The sequence below is a fragment of the Pseudorca crassidens genome, chromosome 16 (assembly GCF_039906515.1).
Source record: "Pseudorca crassidens isolate mPseCra1 chromosome 16, mPseCra1.hap1, whole genome shotgun sequence".
NCBI lineage: Eukaryota > Metazoa > Chordata > Mammalia > Artiodactyla > Delphinidae > Pseudorca > Pseudorca crassidens.
The window spans coordinates 74,995,237-75,012,115 of NC_090311.1; the positions used below are offsets into that span (position 1 = coordinate 74,995,237).

Genomic DNA, 16,879 nt, shown 5'->3' on the forward strand with positions numbered 1-16,879 from the left:
CTTGGAGCCTGGTGACAAAATATTATGCAGTTCCAATCTTATGTTGAACACAGTCACTTTGGGAACTTGTTTTTCTTTTTGCATTTTTATTATCTCAACACGAGCCTCCTTTCTCAGGCAGTGACGCTAAAGCCAGAAAAAGAAAATGGAATATTCCTAGTTCTCAAGAGCCCTGGGCTTCTGTACCTGGAGCCAACCTCTTAGGGCTGGAATATTTATTCTCACAGCATGAGTCCCAGTAGAGGCGGAATTCCTACAAAACGGAGGCATGAAAACACCAGGAGAGACAGCATAACCTAGGTCCATAAAGGCAAGTAGTAAAATTGACCTGCATCCTACTATGGGGTGGCGTTTGCACTGCTGTGCCAAGTTTGTCACGCATGACATATGAGAAAAAATATGGTTTTAGAGGAGGTGGTATAAGTAGGGCTGTCAGGTTGAAGAAAGGACCAGCATTTTGGGTGCTGTATGCTATACAGTTTCAGTCCATTTCGAGAAATACTACTGAGAAACCAAACACCCGCTACCCAGCAGCTCTACTTGTAAGGTTGTCAGGCCTTAGGTGATCCTCCTGGAATAAAGTGGTATTTGAAATAAAATTCCAGGTTTACCAACAAACTGTGAGAGTTCCTTAGAGATCATTGTACTGAAATATAAGTAAATAACTCTGAGGGATACATAAAATCAGAATTTTTCAAGTGTTCTTCAGTTACAGCATTTACATTCATCATGGTAGTTATTTACCTAACGCCCTGACTCTATTTCACCTGTTTGCTATTAGAAGGCAAAAAGATGCTTTCATGTTGTTAATGAGTAAGAGCGTATGGGGACAACCCATTGAGTTTAAGGGTAAATGACACGTGTGGCAGAGGCCATGTAATTCCCTGGTGACAGAACTGGGCCAAAAGCTCAGGGATCCTCATGCTAAGTTAGAGCTTCTTTGTGATACATTCACTTGTCCTCTGAAGCTCCTGGGATGTACTGTCCAGTTTCTCAGCCATACGTCCCCATCTGGGAATCGTCTCTACTCGGCTAAGTATGGGGCACCCAGAATGATCCGGAGGCTCTGCCTCCGTCTCGTGTTGTCTCCATCAGGCTTCTCCACTGTGCCTGAGCCTTGGCACCCTCTTCCTTCCTGAGATTGACCTGAGGCAGCTAACTCTGCATCAGAGCTGTGCCCTCCCCCTTCTCACAAGTGATGCACAAAGGGCTCTAATCCTTCTCCAGAGCAATGAACTTGCCCATCTGCACACAGAGGGGTGGACAGAGAAAGCTGCAATGCCTTCTAGATCTTTAGCCCCTGCAGTTTCTTATGCTTATGCTTTCTTTCTTTTTCTTTTTTTTTTTTCCGTGAGAACTATTATATGTGAAAGAGTAAGTAGAAATGGAACTTATCTGGAGACTCAAGGCTCGATTTGAAGTCAAGGATGATTCAGGGTAATATGGTGAACCAGCAGAAAGACTACAGGTAGGTGATGGATAAAAGAGAGCAGAGCCAAGGGGAATACGGGACCAGAAAGCTCACTTCTCTTTTCCACCTGGTAGACCCTGGAGAATAGAGAATGGGAGAACAGGATCAGGGGTGCGCGCGTGCACACGTGTGTGCGTGTGTGTGTGTGTGTGTGTGTGTGTCGGGGGTGCTTTCTTCACGTGTAGTTTATTTAGGTTTGATTATTCTACTCTCAATTAAAGTGGATAATCATGAAAGCTCTGCAAACCTCATTCATATGGATTGAAAACAGTTTGATTCCCATCTGGGGGGATGATCTTATGTAAATGCTGAATACCTTTTCTAGTGACAAGTCCTTTGAGAAATGCATGTGGAGCTATGTCTGGTTTTAAACACTTCACTACATCTTTGATTACACTCCTAAATTTTCCAAACTCAAAAGAATCTGTTTTTCTTATTTTCTTTTTCTGAAAATGACCTAAGAGTTGGACATACATTTCTATAAACAGAGTCAGTAGACAGTATTTAAAAGCAGTTTTCATTCACAAGAGATTTAAAAATAATTCGATAATTAAACCAGTAACAGAAGAGCTGACGTCTTGGACGTCTTTCTTTTCTTCCATTCTCAGCATCATAAAAGGACAAGGATGAGGAGATAATCATGTTTAAGTAGAGTTGTTATTAACCTTCACAGTTCTGCTAAAGCTTACGTTTCTTCATTTCTTAAATTTAATTCTATTCCTTTTTAAATACGGGAAACAGTCTTTTGAGAGGGAGGCAAGATAGGAGATTCAAAGAGAATGGGAATTACTGATGTACAGGGAGACTTGAATCAGCATTCACAAATTTATTAGTGCCAGGCCAACGTGAGTAATAAAATATAGATGCACTTGCTCACTAGACATTTCACAGGTTAATAACATAACATTCTGTAGTTTGCTATACATGTTAGAAAATAGTCTCTGTTTTTTCTTATTCTTTGGTCGAATGTGGGCCAAAAAAATAATTCTTTCAATTATGCCGATTTGCCTTTTTTTGCCCTTGTCACGTGATTTCAAATATACTGGTGGAGGGTTGCTTTGACCGGTTCCCATCAGGTTTAACTAGAACGGTATTAAACCATTATGTTGAAGTTAAAGTTGACTTTTTATTACCTAGAAAGAGTTAGGTACCTCCTGGCACCAACAGGATGACTTTCTCCTCTTCTTAGCCACAAGAAAGCTCGATATACCCTACCCATTGCTCAAGTGGACCTTAAAGAATCACTTTCAAGGGACACCACCTGCTGAAGACTAAAGAGTAATATTTATCAACATTAAATAGAACTCGGTGAAATATGCATAAATACATCTTCATATAAACATAACACAAAATTAAATAGTTCAGAAACACAGACACCACTGAGTACACTTCCACTGTTGTCAACATCTGCTGTAAACACCAGCTCACACTGAACACAAAAGCAGCTTCTACCCTGGCTCCGGGTTCACACCACGGAGACCCTGTACAGAGGGAAGATTTCTCCTCAGCCCCCCACCTCCCACCCCTCCCACTCCCCACACAGCCCACAAAAGGAAAAAAAAAAGAACCCTGACACCTACAGCAGCAACACAGACGACGGCTACAGCAGCAGCCCTCCCCTCCCCCCAATAGAACAGTCAGCGTTTGGGCCAATTCAGAAGAGAATACAAAATCACTTTTTAGAAATGTACTAAGGAAATCAATTTGAAGCAATACTTTTCAAAGTGTAATACTTTCTTTAGAGGACTTATGACTTCACGAACCCCACCCATTCCTGGGTAAAGGTTGCGCAATGAACGGCAGAAAGTACTGGCCCCAGCTAAGTGACAAAAGGTGTAAGCCCTTTTTCATTTAAATATGTCAAGTAGCAAGAAATCGAATCTCGTGTTCTTCTTTGCCCCTCAGAAGGTCTCTTCTGCTTTGCTCCATGTAATGCTGTGTATGCCATTCAAACGTGTCACTATTACTCAGTTTCAAGCAGGTAAGATAGCAAAGGTTTTGTTTGGAAACATTCAGATTTGGACCATTAAATTCAGACATGTGGATGTGGTTCATTCTTAGAGCTCAGAGGGGCCCCCATTCGATTTAGCTCTGTTGAGGGTGTCCACAGAGGTAACAGCTTACTCAGAGTCTGGTCGAACCTTGGTGCTCATCTGACTCACCAGGCTGACCGCTCCACACAGACCTGCCCAGAGGGCCTGGCTGTTCTCTGCTGCATAGTCTCCGGGAAAACAGCCCTGGTCTCCAAAACACTACACGGGGTTTAAGTTCACTTTTACGTTGTGTTAGGATCATAGAGAAACGTCAGTCACCAAAGTACTGAAAGGATATATTGCCGGAATAATTGGCCGGTTCAGTGATTCCCGTTATATTATATACACTGTGTGTGTGTGCGTGGAATTCACACACATACACACACACACACACACATATATACATATACACTTATGCATCTTTTATTTGTACGAAACTTGAACTGCACAAAACAGTACTCTGCAAGAATCAAGAATCAAGTCCACAAATAGAGTTCAACGACACACCAATGAGAAGACGGGGAGCTCTACAGGGACGAGAAGGTGAGGCTTTGCAACGTACGAAAGAATTTCAGAACCACGGATTCACTAGCCTGACGCGTTCCACGTGGGATGTGGATCGACACTTTGGGGACCCTTGGGGAGAACAGGGCAACTGGGCCCGCCAGTTATCCTCACCGAGATTCCAGAGCTAATGGGAATGAAAAGGCCCAGGCAGACCAATTTGGGTATATAATTGCTATGAAACAATTATTTCTTTCTCTTTAAGAAAAAACAAAGTCTATTTCAGAATAAATTTCTTCATATCCAGTAATAGGCTTATTTATTTATTTTTGGCTGAATTGGTATTTGACTTTTGATATGAAAATGGATTTATTTAATGGATCGGTAAACAGGCAGCTTCTTTCACATCTGGGTGATAAAGACATTTTTTATCAGCGCCAGAAATCACCCCCACCCTCGCCTCACTCCCTCCTAAGGTCTGTGGGTTGACGTGTGCGTTTGGTGACTGCTACTGACAACACACCTCATCCTACAAGGCCTGCTCGGGCGCCCGTTTGTGGAAAATGACTGACTGTCTTTGCTGGTACTGCTGCTTGCGCCTCTTCCTTTTGTCACACTGGCACAACAGCAGCATCTTGAAAGTGGTTCTGAATGTTTTGTTGCACAGGGCATAGCACACGGGGTTCACGGTGCTGTTGATGTAGCACAGCCAATAGCCCAGATTCCAATAGGTTTTGGGGATGCAGCTGTCACAAAAGGTGTTCACCAGAACCATAATGTTGTAGGGGGTCCAGGTGATAATGAAGGCAAGCAAGATGGCGCTGAGGGTCTGGGCCGCCTTCTTCTCCTTGATGAGGGACATCCGTTTCCGCTTAGTGATCTGGCTTCTGGTCTTCAGAGCAAACCTCTTGGCCAGAGTAGCTTCCTTAAAGGACAGAGGCAGAGTGGCCGTGGTCTTGCCCACTGAGGAGTTGACATCAGAGGCCTTGGCAGTGTCCACGGCTGACTCCAACTGGATGGGAAGCTTGGAGAAGCTTTTCTGAAAACTGCCTCCGTCGTCCATGCTCTTTTGGGCCTGGAGTTCGCTGGCTTTCGTCTCTAAGTCCACTGCCCCCAGCTCCTCCTCCGGCACCTGCAGGTTGTCTGACGAGGGTAACTTGGTGGAGCTGAGGATGGTGCTGTGACCCGGAAGCTTGAGCACGATGGAGTAGATGGCTCTTGTCTCCGAGCCCATGTCCTCCTCGTCGGAGGAAGCGGAATTTTCCAGGGAGGCAGCAGCGTCGTTGTTATTCCAGCTGTCGCTGCTGCTGTGGTCTTGGTCAATCTGCTCGGCACTGGGCTTCCAGCTCTTCGTTGTGAACCAGAAGTGGCAGCGTCTGTACTTCCTCCTGGCTGAGCGTTTCATGCTTTGCTGTTGAAGCTCATAGCTGCTGCAGCTTCGAGAACTACCTGTGGGATGGACAAAGTTCTCCGCCTCTGCCTCTGTCCCAGAGGCCTGCAGCCCAGCAAGCTCTTTGGTACGTTTTTCAGTTTCCTTATAGATCCTCCAGTATAAAATAGTCATGATGGTGACAGGCATATAAAAGGCAGCGATGGCCGTGCCGAAGGTGATGGTGGGCTCACTGAGGAACTGGATGAAACACTCCCCTGGAGGCACAGTTCTCTTCCCAACAAAGTATTGCCAGAACAAGATGGCAGGAGCCCAAAGGATGAAGGAGATGACCCAAGCCAGACCTATCATCACACCAGCTCGCTTTGTTGTTCGTTTGGCTCGGTACGTGAGCGGCCTCGTGATGGAAAAGTACCTGTCAAAGCTAATGACCAGAAGATTCATGACGGAGGCATTGCTAGCCACGTAGTCAATGGAAAGCCAGAGGTCACAGGCCAAGTTCCCTAAAGCCCATCGGTTCATGATGATGTAGGTAGTAAACAGATTCATTGAAATGACCCCAATAATCAGGTCGGCACAGGCCAGACTTAAGAGGAAGTAGTTGTTGACGGTCTTCAGTTGCTTGTTGACCTTGAATGCCACTATCACCAGGATGTTGCCGATGATGGTCACCAAGGCCAGGACGCCCGTTAAGAATGCAATGAAGACCACCTGCCAGATGGTATGACCTCCCAGAGGGTCACTGGTGGTGCCATTTGGAGAGGAGGAATCCCCAGCTGCCCGAGAAATGTTGTAGCTGCCAAAATGAGTAACCGTTCCTGGGGGCAGCCCTGCATCGGAAGGGCCGTGAATCCAGGAAGAGCTGATGTTCGGAAACAAAGGTGAGGTTGTATTGTTATTGTGCAAGGTCATGGTGACTCTCTGACATAGTCTGGGGAGAAAAGAGAAAAGATGGAGTCAGGACCGTTTCTGCCTTCATCTGATTTGTCTTTGCATTGCATCCTTTCAAAGTAGCACTCCTCCTATTACTGGATAACAGGACCTATATTACAGGCGAACCTGGGAGAGTCCAGCACATCAGTTCATCCCCTTATTTTAAAGCTGAGGAGTTGTCAACTTTATTTCGATAAAAATAGATAAATTAAATAAAGGTGAACAGCACAGGGCAGGCAGAGATCGATCTGTTCAAGGTAGGTAGCACGATTAGCTGGTGACATGCACTGAACATTGTGCTTTTTCTCCACAACTTCCACCTTTCTAAATACAGACCACATACACTTCCGCATGATGTTGTCATCAAACAAGATCTTCCTTCCTTCTCTTTCTTTGAAAAGTACGGGAAAAATAGTAGCTGCATATATGAAACTCATCCCGCATAGCTTTATCATCACACTACGTGAGACATTGATCTTATTCATTTGCATTTTATCCACCTGGGCATTTTCCTAACCCAGGCTTCAAACATAAGCAACTTGAAGGCAATTCCAGCCATGTAAGCCTCACTGGAATAAGCAACAGCAACCTGCAGCAAGGGGGGAAATACGCATAAATCACTATCCATTATATTATCTCTTTAACACACAGTTAGAAAAAGTAATGTATTGGGCTTCCCTGGTGGCGCAGTGGTTGAGAGTCCGCCTGCCGATGCAGGGGACGCGGGTTCGTGCCCCGGTCCGGGGGGATCCCACATGCCGCGGAGCGGCTGGACCCGTGAGCCATGGCCGCTGAGCCTGCGCGTCCGGAGCCTGTGCTCCGCAACGGGAGAGGCCACAACAGTGACAGGCCCGCGTACCGCAAAAAAAAAAAAAAAAAAGAGGAGCAGTAAGAGTAAATATGGGGAATTGACATGGATGTTGGAAAGAGAGAGGGTAATTCTCTGTTCCTTGGGATTCCTGGGTGCTGGTGACTCTATTTATACCCACGTGGAAAAATCTGTGTTTGCTTGCTTCAAGCAAGCAAGAGATATGCGGGAAGGAGAGAGATGGGAGGGAATGTGGGGGAATAGAGACAGTATGATCATCATGGCCTCTCAAACCTAGATCTAGCCATTCCTGAAGTCAACTCTGCCTCTTTGAACTTGCCAGTTATGTAAGCCAACCATTTCCTTTGCTGCCTGGGCTACCTGAGAAAGGTTACTGTCATCTGCACCTGAAAGGGTCCTTATTAACATAACTGTCATCAGCTACATCAGCACTTCTCACTGAACCACTACTAGATTTAGGTCATTAAGACTGGTGCCGCTGAATTCAATAAGTCAAGACTCTGCCTTCCAAGGACGTACACCTTAGATGAGATACAGGACATGGATAACGTAATTTTAAAAAGCACGTAGTTTTTAAGCAAATGTCACATTGTTCACTGCAAATAACACATTATGTTTGTACAAATGAATATCAACTTATTTTGCTCAGTTGACCGATAATAGTGAAGAATATAAGTAGGAATTTTGGAAATAAGCCGGAGATCAATTCTCTCTTTCAGTTCATTTCTGTGAATCGTGAGGGCAATACACGTTATACAATATTCCAGTCCAATCATGCTTTGTTGGAATACAGAATATAAAAGAAACCAGAATTGAGGAAAGACACCTACACTTAGGACCAGCTTTCTATAATGGGTTGATTAAATACCTGTCCTGGTGTTTCTGGTGTCTAGGGGTATCTTGACTCATATCAGAAAACCTGTGAACCACAAATTGTTAGGTGATCTTTGACCTGAAATCTTTGGCATACTTACCAGTAGCCATTGTTCCTTTTATAATTCAACACTAATTCACTATCTAATATCACTTAAAAGTTTCAGATACTGTGTGCTTTAGCACTATGCCTGAAAAAACAAGGTACATACTTTAATTAAAAATAATGCTGTTGGAAAAATGGCACTGATAGACTTGCTTGATGCAGGGTTGCTACAAACTTTCAATTTGTTAAAAATGCAATTATCTGTGAAGAGCAGTAAAGCTAAGTGCAATAAAACAAGATATGTCTTTCCTGGCCTAAATAGAGACTAATGTAACCAGAAATAAATCCAGGTATATACAGTCAATTGGTCTTTAAATACTCTAGTAGAGACAGAGCTTTGAGATAAAGTCTTTTGAGCTGCAAACACATTGATCTTTGAGCATTAAGGGATGGTGCAGTGGCCTAAACATTAGGCAAATAAGAAAGATCTCCCTCCCCCAACCTTCACTCAGGTCCCTGTACCTGAGACATTTTCCATCACCTTTTCTCTGGGCTCCATGCCACTGAGCCATATTCATCTCATAAAAAGGATCTTTCCATTCTGGAGGTTTGACAATTGATGTCTTGTTAGTACACAGTATGACATCAGAAGAACCTGATCAAAAGTTCATAAGGACTTCAACACAGAATATCTAAAAGTTCTTATTAGACATGATAGTCACCCAACGCCTTTCTTCCTGTACAGCTATCCTTTCATGAGTAATATGTGACTTCCTAAGAATCAGGGGTTCTAGTTGAGACCGAGATGAAACAACGATAAACCTGACTAAATGTATTCTGTTTAAGGTGCTTTTTCCGAGAAAGGGACGTCACGTCTATGCTCCATGCTCTTTTCCTCATCCTGACTCAACAGCCTCTATGCTGTACAGTTAGTATATTTTGAGTCAAGGGAGTTCATGGTTAGTGCTCATTGAATTGACTTATGTTGGTGAGGAGAGCTAAGGGAAACACTGCTTTTTAATGCTCAGGAAGAAACAGGTGGTGGGAACAGAGAGGCCTGTAAGCCTGCTGACCTTAGTACTTTGTAAGTGGTCCCAGGCAGGAGTTCTAGGAATGCAGCCTGCATAAGGGCAAATGGGGTTATCACATAGGAGCAGAAGGGGGCGGGGGGTGGCTCTAGATCCGCTCTGGGATTTACAGCAGGTTCCTGTCCAGGCTGGGAGCTGGGGGCTGTGGGGTCCCTGGGACATTCAGGGCGTTGCTACTGAAGTGGTGCAGGCCCAGCCCCCAGGCAAGGAGCTCAAAACTGAACATGATCCTGCCGGTGGGCAAGACAAGCACCTTCCAGAGCCCTCCTGGATTCTGGGAGGAGGGTCATCCTTCCATGTGGGTTAATTACAACTCTGTACATATAGGATGGTTCTTGATTTCATCTCTGAGTATATATAGATTTCCAGACCGTTTTCACTTCATTCCATCTAGCAGCACAAACAGAATTGATTCACTTAGTTTTTCAAAATGTAAGTCAGGAGCCAATTAGTGGGCCAGCATGAGAATAAAAAAGAAAAGGAAATAAACAGAATTGAATGGGACACAGCAGAACACGAACCACATAATGATAACAGTACTGTTTCATAAAAGTTCTGATTAGCGCATGTGCACACACACCCCCACACATTCAATATATAGTCATGATGTAAAGTGTATTTTGTACTGTGGGTCACAGTCAACAATGTTCGAAAACCACTGCAGTTGATAGTTTGACATCTTTTTAAAATTTAAAAGGAGAAAGTGAAGGAGAAAATATGAAAGAACAATTTGAGAGTACTCAGTTTAGAGGAAAGCGAAGGACACTTGTGAGAAATTAACTCCCTTCCCCCTAGTTATGGAATAAAATTTTCCTGGGATTATAAATCTGTAAAATATATAGATAACTTAAAAAAATGTTTAAATATCTGATATGAAAATACATGTGAAAGTTCTTAGAGAGTCCTAAAAGGCCAATATAAATCTGAAGCCTTTGTCTAAATCAATTCTACCTCTATTATTGTTATTATTTTAATCATGAAGGCTCAGGGAAAAAAAGGAAAAATATCTTGCAATTCACAATCATGCTTTTTTCTAAGACCAATTATTTAGTGCTTCTTCCATATTCGAAATCTGGTATGCATCATGTTGCAGGGCTTGTTTCGGGTCTCTCTTGGACTGCGTTCTTTGCTAAGAGTGTCTCTGTTTTCTGTCATAATTCATCACAGTATTCAACAGCTAAAATGACTTTTCCCGAAACTAGCTTGGTCGGGCACAGGAAATGCCACCGCCGACCACTAGGTGGCAGAGCGGACTCGGAGAACAACTTCTCCAGCAGGCGCCAAAGAGCCGCCCGTTTCCCCAGGCTGGTGATGGGGAAACTTCAGCTTAGTTCAGTCATGCAGTCCGTGAAGGATATCAAACAGGGTCAACACACGCTCGGCAATCAAACATGTCTTTAAAGGGCATCCAACCTTTTCAGACGCGCACAGGCAGAATCAAACTTTGTGAACTCAGCTCGTGTTATTCATTTCAAGCCGCAGGGAGGACAGATGTGCCCTAATATGGTGCAGTCACTCCTGGTGCAAAACAGAACATCCCAGAAGCCAAAACTGGAACAGAATTCCATTTAAAAAGGACAAAGCTTGTTTTCAAAAAGTGGATGCATCGTGCTGCCTCCCTTGGTTGCCGCCTTTCATATGTTTTATTCAGTTTGACAACAAAAATGAAGGCTGCTTGGAAAAGCACTTACATCAGCACTGCCTAGGCATAGCAGTTGCTACTGAAATAACATGGTTTTTACCTTAAAAACAAAAGCCTAAATGGGACTAATGATTATCTGCTTCAGCACTCTCAAGCCTTTGTTATTAGAATTTCTAGAGAAATGACAAGAAATGAAAAACAGAGGTGAAGCAGTTCTTTTAAAATATCTGGGGGCTTCCCTGGTGGCGCAGTGGTTAAGAATCCGCCTGCCAATGCAGGGGACACGGGTTCGAGCCCTGGTCCGGGAAGACCCCACATGCCGCGGAGCAACTAAGCATGGGTGCTACAACTACTGAGCTTGCGCTCTAGAGCCTGCGAGCCACAGCTACTGAGCCCACGTGCCACAACTACTGAGCCCACATGCCTAGAGCCCGTGCTCCGCAACAAGAGAAGCCACCGCAATGAGAAGCCCGTGCACCGCAACAAAGAGTAGCCCCTGCTCGCCGCAACTAGAGAAAGCCTGCCGTAGCAACGAAGACCCAACACAGCCAAAAATAAAAATAAATAAACTTAAAAATAAATAAATAAATATCTGTAAGCCCACTTTGCCACAGGAGTCCACGCACTCCCCCTGCAGTCCTTTTCTGAGGAAAAAAGAGGGACAGAGTGCAGCTGAATTCTGTTCTACTGCAAACCTTTGTGACCTAAGGTACGTTCAGTATGGTTTCAACATTCTGCAAATTCATTGTTATTTATTAATATTTTGAAGACTGTGCTTTTGTAATGTTATTAGAGCTAACATAATTGTAGAGATAATTCTGATTGGAAATCTTTTTAATGAAAACAGTCATTTGGGCTAAATATTTCTTACATCTCTATTTACATACTGTAAGGACATCTGGGAAGAAAGTTCTTCTGGCTTGATTTTGACTTCTTGTGATTACTTTAAGTGAGAGTAGCTATGATATTTTTCAAGGTCCATATTTAACAGAGTATTTATTTTTGTATCTGGATATAGTCTATACATGTGATTTCCTTTTAAACTTCAGCCTACATGTGTCCTGCCCAATTCACACATGTACAGAAGACTGTCTGTTTGCAAAGAAAGTAGAAGTAAGTGGGAGACACGTAGAAAACAGTGTAACAAGCCCTGCCACGATGCATTAGGGTCAGAAACATACTGATTCTGCCACGTGGGCACATTATCTGAGTCCTCTGATCCTGCTTCCTCATCTATAAAATGAGGATTATCATACTTGAGGATTGGACAGAACGTGTAGAAAACACTCAGTATAGTCTGACGGGTCCATGGCAGCGTCTCAAAAATGGTAAGGCTAATTGAATAATTTTCTACGACTGTTTGATTTTATAGATTGGCGCTTTTCAAGGCTAACAAGAGCTGACATTTGTTGAGTATAAAACACTTGTTGGGTTGAGGTCTCAACCCAAGGTGACTCTGTCTCCATCTGGCAATGTCTGCGGACATTTCTTGTCACAATTTGGGGAGAACGTGCTACTGGCATCTGGTGTGTAGACGCCAGGGATGCTGATAAACATCCTACAATGCACCAGACAAGCCCCTACAATAGAGAATTATCCAGCCCAAGAGGTCAATAGTGCTGAAGTTGAGAAACTCTACTGTAAAGAAAGAGAGGAGAGATTCAGAAAATGTTGCAACACTCCATTTGCCAGGAGAATCTGGAAAACGTCCTGGCACGCACATACCTGGCACGCTCTAAGTCTCTTCCAGAATCAGCTCACATTTAATTTCTCTGGAAATCACACTCTCCCCACTCCCCCTGAGGATGAATCTCACATTCATTTATTTGGCTCTTCAATCATTATTTCAGACAGTGAATGTGTCTGAGTGCTTACTGCAGGTCTTATGTGGAAGACAGAGTTCTTGCTGTCTAGGAACCACCTGGAGACACCATCAACTAAACAAAATCACTGCAATAGAAGGAGAAAGGCGAGGTTATTTTGTGAGTCTGAGGAATATAACTCCAGGCTGCCGTGCCAGTAAAAGGAGAACATAGCATTCCGGAGGGAGTACACAGACGATTCAAAGCCCACCGCCCAGCGGTCCTGCACGCCCTGCACATCCTCCCATCCGAGCCCACAGCATTTCAACTTGTCTCCCTCACTACACCGAAGATTCCACCTTCTGCTACTCAACTCTTTCCTCCGACATCTAGCACAATTTCCCTCCCAGAGTAGACCCAGAACGATTGCCTCCACCCCAGCATTACTGAGATTAACACTGTTATACTTTGGACAGGAGAACTCATGAGGGCTCAAGGAGATAAGCCTGGAGAAGGTAAAGGCGGCAGGAAGGAAGAAACACATTGTATTTCCAACAGGCTGGGGGCTCCAGCTGTAGGGAAGGCTGACAAACTTCTCTGGGGTTCTCAAAGCGACCTCAGATATGGTGGCATTTGGCTGGGAATGACCCAAGAAAAGAAAGAGTTCGGTGGAATACATCTTTCAGGACTGGAAGAACCTGAGAGAGGAGTCTTCCCTTGATCACCAGGCCATTGCCCAGGGGTGGCTTCAGCCTCTTCCACCTAAGAGAAAGAGAGATGGGTTCTCAAATAACCACACCCTCTCTTTGAAGGTTCATCTGGTAGTTGTCACAATACAAACACAAGAGTTTTCTGGAAAAACAAGCATCACATAATACACAAATTTTGTAATCACTCTTTGCTGCCCTTGAATGTACTCTGGACCTCAAACCCTTAACACTTGTCACGCACCCTGATGGCACTAGGAGTCCTGCAAGGTGGTACCCTCCTAGCTCACTGTTCACCCAGTTGTGGCATCTCCGGTTAGTTATGAAAGCTCGGAAACTCTCAGTCTCCACACACACCAGAAAATTCAGAATAGTAATAGCAGTAATACCGCATGGTTGTTAAGCAGATTCAGTGAGGTAACAGGTGAAGCATCTGATACAACTGCCATCACTCAATAGATGTTTTACAAGTGGGAGACCCCTCCTCTCCCACTTCATCCTCACACCCAGAACTGGGGTCCCTGGTGTTCCCAGTGAATTTGAGGTTCTTGATGTCTCATCGCAGAAAGAATTCAGTGAGAAACAAAATGAGAGGTAAGAAGTGGATTTTTTTTAAAGAGAAATACAATACACAGAGCGTGGGCCATCTCAGAAGGCAAGAGGCCTTGGGAGAAACACGGTGTGGTTAGTTTTTATGGGCTGGGTAATTTCATAGACTAATGAGTGGGAGGATTATTCCAATTATTTCAGGGAAGGGGGGGAGATTTCCAGGAATTGGGCCACTGCCCACTTTTTGGCCTTTGGTGGTAGCCTCAGAACTGTCATGACGCTGGTGGGTGTGTCATTTAGCTAATGTACTACAATGAACATATAATGAGACTCAAGGTCCACTGGAAGTCGAATATTCCGCCATCTTGGACCTAGTTGGCTCTACCCAGTTTTTGTCATGTCCTATGGCTGTGTCATTCTTTTAAAGGTTGTGCCCTGCCCCCTTCCCTCCTGTTTCAGTAGGTGGGCCTCAGGGAATTACCAAAGTCTACACCCCTTTTTCCTTGTCTGACCTTAACCAATGCTGCACCTGCTTAGGCAGGTTCTCGGAGGACCCTAACCGCTTCCATGAAGAATTGCAGGCCCTGACTCTTTCCTTGGACTTACCTGGAAGAATATAAATATTGTCTTTTCCCACTGCTGCACCAGTGAGGAAAAGGCCCAAATTTGGGCACAGGCTACGTGTTGCCCAACCACATAGAAACCCTGTGACAGCAGTACCTCTAATGGATCCCAATTGGGACTATCAACCAGGCCAGCCTGGTATCACTAGTAGGGATCACATGATCCTTTGCCTCACTGAAGGGATGAAACTATGCATAATTAAACCTGTTAACTATGATAAGGTTAAAGAGATCACCCAAGGCCAAGATGAAAATCCAGCCCTATTTCAGGCCCGATTGGTAGATGCCCTCAGAAAGTATACGAATGTAGACCCAGATACTTTCGAGGGACAAACTGTATTTGCAGCCCACTTCCATTAGCCAATCAGCCCCTGACATCCGTTGGAAGCTTCAAAAGCTTGCCATGGGGTCCCAAACCCCTCTCAACCTTCTTATTGACACAGCCTTCAGTATTTTTAGCAAGAGACCAGGCTGAGGAGGAAAAGAAGGAACAGCGTGACTTAAGGAAGGAATGACAGGAAGCCAGGCTTTTGGCAGCCATCATGACAAGACCTAACCCACCACCTGATCATCCCAAAAGTACTCCCAGAAGACCTCTGCCAAGGAAGGGAGCCTTTCTCAGCTGTGGGAGTCCTGAACACCGGAGCAAGGAATGCACAGGAAACAGGTCCCAGCCTACACCCAAAATGCCATGCCCACTCTGCAACAAGATGGGCCACTGGAAGAGGGAATGCCCCGAGCACTGAAGGGAGTGAGGAAATTCCCCCACGCCAGTCATGACAGTGGTTGACTGATGGGACCTGGCACCTCCCAAGGCTCCTGAGGAGACTGTCATCATCACACGGGAGGAACCACGGGTGACCACTGATGTGGCAGATAAGCTTGTCCAATTTCTAGTGGACACGAGAGCCACTTACTCTGTCTTGATGTCTCATGCTAGGTCCCTTGCCCCTAAACCTGCTCTATCACTGGGGACAGATGAAAGCCAAAACTAAAATATTTCGCCACCCCTCTACCTTGCACCTGGGGAAAGACTCTTATAACTCACAAGTTTCTTGTCATGCCTGAATGCCCCAGCCCATTATTGGGGAGGAATTTTCTCTCAGCCTTGTGGGCAACTCTTACTCTCTCTGAAGACCAAAGCCAAGGACAAGACACAGACAGTCCAACCCAAAATATTTCCCCAGAAATTGAAAAACTTATAGATCCGCAGGCCTAGGATCAGGGAATCCCAGGGAAGACAAAGTTCGTCACTCCTATAAAAATCACCTTAAAGGAAACTAATAACTTCCCTTCCAGGCACCAACACCCCATAAAACCAGAGGTTTGACAAGGCCTCCAACCCCTAATCTCAAATTAAATATGAGCTCTCATTAAATATGCGCTTTTGGTGCCATGCCAATCTCTCTGTAATATTCCAATCCTCCCTGGTCTTCTCAGGAACCCTCATCTCTGCCATCCTTATAAAATGCAAATTTTGCAAAAGGGAGTAAAGTAATTTAGAACTAGACTTGTCAAGTATAAGTAGAAATCCTACGTGTCTTTTCTGTAAACATTAGTAAAAAGGGTTTAGCCATCTAGACAGGTGACCTTGATTTGTTCCATCTGCCAGAAGCCCAATTTGAACCCAACCTTTTGGAATTGATGGGTTTTACGTTGTACCTGACTCAGGGCTGAAATTTTGAAATGAGAACTATGAGGTCTCTCTGTTTGTTTGTGTATTCATATGTATCTATACGTGTTTTTTGTTTTTGTTTTTGCTTTTTTTTGCGGTACGCGGGCCTCTCACTTTTGTGGCCTCTCCCGTTGCAGAGCACAGGCTCCGGACGCGCAGGCTCAGCGGTCATGGCTCATGGGCCCAGCCGCTCACGGCATGTGGGATCTTCCCGGACCGGGGCACGAACCTGTGTCCCCTGCATCGGCAGGCGGACTCTCAACCACTGAGCCACCAGGGAAGCCCTCTATATGTGTTTTAAATGTATGGTATTACCAAAATTAATTAGTAAAAGAGCTCTACTTAATTGACTTAATTAAGTGCTTATATAAATACTCAGAAATATAAAACTGGCCAAAATGAATTTCAGGTTCATGTCATCTGGGAAATATTCAATACTAAACTGATATCTGGTATTAAAGGTGGCTTAAGCTTGTTGGTCTGATTAATACAGACACGTCTTTACAGTCATCAATGTTAAGTATAGTACTTCTATTGTACCCGGGTTTACTAGAGGTCAAATAAAACCTTATTACTGTATATCTGGCAAATTTGTTAGCAAGAAAAATAACTTAAAATGGAAAAAAATAACTTTTAAGAAAAGTAGGATGTGTGTTTTCAGTAAAGAAAGCATGAGGAATGGAATTGCATTTTATTAAGCGAAAAGGAAGTAGG

General features: G+C 44.3%; 1 protein-coding gene across 4 annotated transcripts in view; it reads right to left on the bottom strand.

Moving 5' to 3' along the window:
• Positions 1-1,306: 1,306 nt before the first annotated feature.
• Positions 1,307-16,879, bottom strand: part of CHRM3 (cholinergic receptor muscarinic 3) — a 516,440-nt gene continuing 500,867 nt past the window's right edge. For all 4 annotated transcript variants that reach the window (XM_067710998.1, XM_067710997.1, XM_067710995.1 and 1 more), the window contains one exon: positions 1,307-6,329. In XM_067710998.1, coding sequence (XP_067567099.1) covers positions 4,538-6,310 — 1,773 coding nt within the window. In that variant the 5' untranslated portion in view covers positions 6,311-6,329 and the 3' untranslated portion in view covers positions 1,307-4,537. The remainder of the gene's footprint in view (positions 6,330-16,879) is intronic.